Source organism: Belonocnema kinseyi, chromosome 7 (assembly GCF_010883055.1).
Source record: "Belonocnema kinseyi isolate 2016_QV_RU_SX_M_011 chromosome 7, B_treatae_v1, whole genome shotgun sequence".
Taxonomy (NCBI): Eukaryota; Metazoa; Arthropoda; class Insecta; order Hymenoptera; family Cynipidae; genus Belonocnema; species Belonocnema kinseyi.
The window spans coordinates 96,258,235-96,264,274 of record NC_046663.1 but is presented as its reverse complement, the minus strand read 5'-3'; the positions used below and the strand labels follow the sequence as shown (position 1 = coordinate 96,264,274).

Genomic DNA, 6,040 nt, shown 5'->3' with positions numbered 1-6,040 from the left:
CCTTCATTTATTCGTCTATCTAATTCCTCATCTATCTTCCCGTCCCTAGTAAATAAGCTACCAAGGTATACGAACTTATCAACTTGTTCAATTCTCTCATTAAACTACTTATAAAAAAATATTCTTTTTTGTTGTTGTTAAAGATTTATCATTTTAGTTTAAAATCAAAATTGAACTGTTTGATAGAAAAATAATGTATTTAGTTGAAAATGAACCTTTTTGTCACCAGTTTATATTTTAGTTGAAAACACAACTATTTTGTTCAAAGTTAATTTACTGAAAATTTAACTATTTTGTATAATACTAACTTTTTTGTTGAAAAATCATATTTTAGATTTGAAAATTCAACTGTTTTTTTTAGCTAATACGTCTTTTAATTGAATATTAATCTGCTTGGTGATAAATTATTCTTCCTTGGTTGAAAATGAAATTTTTTTAATAATAACTCGATTGTCTTCGAAAAATTTGTGTTTTGGCTTACAAATTTTACTGTTACTTTAAAAGTCCATCTATTCTGTTGAAAATTCGTCTTTTTTGCTCGAAATTTGAATGCTTTTTTTTCATCTCTTTTGGTAGAAAATATTTTTTTGTGTAAAATTCGAGTATTTTGTTAAAAATGCAACCTAAGTTGACTTGTAATCTTAAAAATGTAAAGCGTTTCATATTGAATTCAATATGCTATTTATGTTAATTTTATTTCAAACAACTTATTCCCTTAAATTTCGTGAAAAAACATCCCTATTTCGCCTATTTTCCATATTTTTAGTGAATTTTGGGCTAAGTTACTTTTATGGGTAACTGCTATCGTGAATAAGGTAAACAGGGGATGGGGGTAAAATAGCCCAAAATTTGTAACATAATTTATAGACGGCCCCTAACCTGCACAATAAAAAATTTCGTTTTAAGCAAAAATTATTATAGAAAACTGTTTTTGTATCTCTATACACAATTTTGTTTCCAAATGTATTTTCGGTTAACAGTTTAAAAATATTTAATGCGATTATTTATTCAGTAAAATAAGGCAATTGAATTTGAGATTAGAGCTGGATTCCAACAGCCTTAAAGGGAGAGCTAGGAATAGGAAAAGTGGATTGTCGCAACTAGAAGGTTGCAGGCGGGGCTCGGGGATCGGATTTTAATGAACATGGGTTTTTTGGCATGAAATATGGCAGTCGTTACGTCACGTATAAGATAACACTCTCATGTGGGAATCGACAAACTTGAGACGCTTGAGACCATCGGCCCTGCACATGTAAAATGTGTGTGAGAATGTTTATGAAAAAGAAGTAAAGAGTTGATACTTGAGAGTTGATGTTCTATAGTGGTCGAGGGATCAAAGTATATGGGATTATAATAAGAATTGGGTTTATGGATAATTAATTATGAAATGGCAATGGATTGATGAGCAGAATTAATTATCAGGGATGCGGTGGCACGAATTTCTTTTATAAAGAGGATAACTAATGAATGGAGAGAGATGATGAAATTGGGGATTTCAGTTTAGTGAAACGATTTAATTGACGGGGGATATACATAATAGAATCGAATTAAAATATCATGATAATTAATTCATTTAAAAATAATTCAATTTCCTTAAAGGGGGAGGATAGGATAAGGAAAAGAATGATGAAGAAAGCTTGTAAGAAGTGGAGATACAGAAGAGTCTGTGTGAAAAAAATGAGGAGAAAAATTGGGAAGGAGTTGGAAAAAGAAGTAAAGAAGATAAATACAGAGGGATATGAATATTTATGTAGCGATAAACAGAAAGCTGCAACAGAATAGTTTTTTAAACAGGGTATTTGATTGATTAAATATGAACAAAATGAGAGAGCAGAAAGAATATAAAGAAATAAGGAATCAAAACAGAGGAGGTATGGCAATTTGTTAATAAATTTACAAAAGATAAAAGAGGAAAAAGATTGATTTTATGCGATGCTGCTAGTAGAAATATTAAGGGTATATATCTATAGAAAAGAAGATCAAATTCATTGAGAAAGATATAAGGTATTGGAAGAATGATAGACAATAAAGTTTAAGGGAATAAAAGTAAGGAAAATGTTTACGAAAAAAGAAAAACTTAAGAGGGAGAAGGAAAAATAGAAGACTTTAAAACAAGAGTAAAGAATATAGGGCTTCATTCATGTATGATGGCCCGCACTTGGGATAGAGGGAAAGGTCAATTCTGAGGAATTTTCTGTGTGGACACAATGTTAAATGGAAGGGGGGGGGGTGTAAAAATAAAAATTAATAGCGTGACATTATTTATGGACGACGTCCAGGGAAGAGATCGAAGTTTATTCATGTATTAAGGAAGAAGAAAAATGGGTAGTCGATAAGAAGGAACGGGCGAACAGAAATGGGAAAAAGGAAAAATTCAGAGATGGAGAAATATACATTTACACAAGGAAAGGAGTAGAATGATAAATAGAGAGATTAGAGGTGGATTGAAAAATACGGCGAAACATGGAAGAAAAAGCAGACGACTGAAAAGGGTGTAAAGGAATGAGATGGAGGAAGTAGAAAAATGGAAGATAAGACAAGCGTACGGATAAAAGAAAAGGATAAATAGATGAGAAAGAAGAATATTTGCGCTTAACATTAATTTGAGAGATATATGTAAAGATAATGGAAGTTCTATGACAATTTATTTTAAACTTACGAAACAATGTGATAATTGAATAGTGAACATTAATGAAAAATTAGGAATATATTCTTCAGACACTTAGACCATAGGATGGATCAAAGAAAAGTGATAGAATGGGGGCAGGCGAGAAAGAAGATGCGACAGAGGAAGAAGGTGAGAGACATTTAAATACATTTTTTTTTAAACGAAGAGAAAAGCAGCAAGAAAGAGAATGGCGAATAAAAAGTAAGTGGGAAGAAGGCTTCGTGAGAGAAATGTATAAAGACGAAAGATATGGGAACTTTTGATTAAATTTCCCAAAAGAAGGGAAGAGTCAAAAAAGAAAATATAGAAAAAGAAACTGTGGACAGGACACTTACCAGATATTACACTTACCACTTAATGCAAAAAGAAAAAGGAATAGTTGAAAAGGGGTCAGTTATGAAAAAGGAGAAAAAAGAAAAGGAAGATCTGGAAGAAAGAGTGAATTTTGAAGGCCTTTTGAGAAGGGAGAAAAAATAGAGGAAGATAAGATGGGTCAAAATTTCAGATGGTGTTAGAGGAACGAGGTGAACAAACAAAACTGCACGAAAAATAGAATGTAGTAATGAGATAAAGTAAAAGGAAGCGGTGGAGGAATAAAAGGAAATTAGAAGTAAAGCATTTTAAAGGAGGTTTTGAGGAATGCTGAAGGAATTAGGAAAAAGAATTGAAAAATTAGGAAATTTAAATTCAAATAAAGAAACTAAAGATAAAAGACAGTAGAAAAGAATGAAAACAAGTATAATCTTTGCCCCGATTTGAAAGTAGTCTTTACCTGCAAAATCGTTTGGATGCGAAAAAATGCAACTAAATCTACTTGAAAATTACCCGCAACGAAAATTCACTCCTATTTTTTTCTGTGTAGAGAAAAAACTTTATTTAGCTAACATAGAAATGCAAAAAGCCTTTCAATGTGAGTTTTCAGAATTTTGAACGCTCATTAATTTCGCCGCTTGACCTCGAGCGTGCACTAGCGTTCATCTGATGAAAAGTCGAAATCCTTTGAAAATGAATTTTTTTCTGGTCGTTTTACATGGATTATTTGAGTGCTTAATATGGCCTGAATGTATATTCTTTAGATCAATAGATTGAAAAAATTATGCAGTCTATACGCAATACGGTATAGTTGGCATGTTCAATACTTTATTTACCCGTTGGAAGACAGCCTGGCATCAATGAATCAGACTTTTCGTTGATTCTACAAATAGCTTGCTAAGGCCGGTGCCAACGCGTTTTCTCGCGCCAAGTTGCATATATAACGCTAGGAATGATGCAGACCGAAAGCGCTCATCGGTAAGAATGAAAGAAACGACATTCAAGAGAATTATTAGAAGATTGTGTTTGACATGGCTTGTTACATATACAATTTATGAAAGAAATTGCTCTTCTAGAATGTTTTTTAGATATGCGAGAAAAATATACAGATGGAGATTGCTACAAAATTATGGATATTACTCAGAAATATCAGGTTGGCAACATTTTCAATTTGGTGAATGCTGTATTGATGCAAAAAATAAAGCGAAAAGAATGAAATAAAATGAAACAATTAATGAGTTCAAATAATATCAAGAGAATACGAAAGAATTCAAAAGAATTTAAAAGAACGAAATAGTTCAAGAGATTTTAAAATACTTCAAATGATTAGGATGCATCCAAGTGCGGTTATAAAATTTAATTCCTTTGGAGTTATGGAGGGTGGAAGACAATTTAAAAAAAGGCATTTTTCCCGTAAATTCCAAAATTCTGATCAAAATAACGGATAATTCTTTGTCGAGTTCATGGTTGAGACTTAGAGTGTCGCCTCTAAGTTTGTTTTTCAAAAATATCCAAGTTGTCTACTTCAATATATTTTTTCTTCGAATTAATCGATGTGGTTAAAAAGTAAAAAAATGACAAATTCAAAAAATTCTGCGATTAATTTAGAAAAAGCATTTTTTGAAGTAGACAGCATAAGATATTTTTCTAACTAAAATTGGAGTTATCGGTCTAAAACATAATCTCAAAAAAGAATTTGAAAACCCCGAAAAAAATGTTTATTCGTATTTTATGTTTTTAGTACGGTTTCGAGCATGGCTTGCAGTGACCTTCAACATAAATCCAGGGAATCCAAACGTAAACATTCAGGGCCGTGAGCCATTTCTGTTGGATTTGAACACATGCTACTGTTGGTCACACCTGACTGACCACCATCGATCTTTTACTCTCACGGTCTCCGCATCAACAAAATACCGAGGACTGAAACTCTAGGAACTGGGTAAACCCAGATTCCTTAAATCTACCGTTCTGTGTATATGCTGCAAATATTCTTAGACCCTTTGAATTAGAGAAATATAACTGATCTTCGATAAAATTCTGTATTGTTATATGAGTTGTGAAGAATCATTGTTAAAAAGAGATTTTTCATCTTAGAAAAAAATGTACTTATACGTGATTTTGCAATACGATTGCAAGATGTTTGCAAGATGATTTTAAGGTGATTGCAAAATGATGACAAGAATTTGAAGACGTAGAGTCTGAATTGTGCAATAATACAAGACTGCATTAAAACTAATTTTCATAAATGAAAGATTGTATGAGTTTACGAAACTATGTCGTACCTAATATAATATGAATTGCTCATGACAAAAAATGTCTTGCAAGCAACGTTAGTCGCGCTTACGTAGTCGAGCGGATACGAAGTCGTCGAAGGTCGTCGCTTACGTTTACGTAAAGTCACGAGTTGCATTTGGCATACGTTTATTACTATATGACTGGTGCAGCGATGTATTTCCTTTGCCTTTGATGCCTAAATTGAAATGGACTGAAAAAGATACAGAAATTGGGTCGCGATATAATTTGAATTTCCACTGTGCGTATTGCCTCGAACTTTTTTTCTCCTGAAATATATAGAGAAAGATTTAAATTATATTCAAAACTTGTTTTATATAAAAAAACTTATTTGTAATAGTAATTAACGTAGCGACAGGAATGATGTTTTCCTCAGACCAGATTTAATTGAAGAAATACGTATATAAGAGAAAATAAAAAAGTTGAAAATATTATGTCCCTGGAATATTATAAGTATATGTTTGGAGGAATAAATTCCTGAATCACAATGCTTTATTGCGCGTATTATCATTATAAACATACTATCTGCGAATTATTCTCACCTTACTCGTAACGTGTCCCTGACTAAATTTTTTCAAATTTTTGGTGCTATATCTTTTGACAGAAGGCTTTGGGTCTAATTGTTAAATGTAGTATTTTTCAGAATTATTGGAAGAATTACAAAATAAAGTTTTTTTGGTTCCAATTATAATTTCAGAGTTATAATCACTTTTTAAATGTTCTCGAGTTCTTGCCTCATCCGGTATCAAAACAGTTTTGCATTAATTT

At 31.9% G+C, this 6,040-nt stretch overlaps 1 protein-coding gene across 2 annotated transcripts in view; it reads left to right on the top strand.

The window, feature by feature from the left end:
- Positions 1-5,681, top strand: part of LOC117176812 — a 23,220-nt gene extending 17,539 nt beyond the window's left edge. Inside the window, exons 1-2 of one of the 2 annotated variants that reach the window (XM_033367128.1) lie at positions 3,859-4,133; positions 4,722-5,681. In XM_033367128.1, coding sequence (XP_033223019.1) covers positions 3,965-4,133; positions 4,722-4,912 — 360 coding nt within the window. In that variant the 5' untranslated portion in view covers positions 3,859-3,964 and the 3' untranslated portion in view covers positions 4,913-5,681. Of the gene's footprint in view, positions 1-3,858; positions 4,134-4,721 lie in introns of those variants that run through there. The other variant, XM_033367129.1, reaches the window with a different exon arrangement.
- The last annotated feature ends 359 nt before the right edge of the window (positions 5,682-6,040 follow it).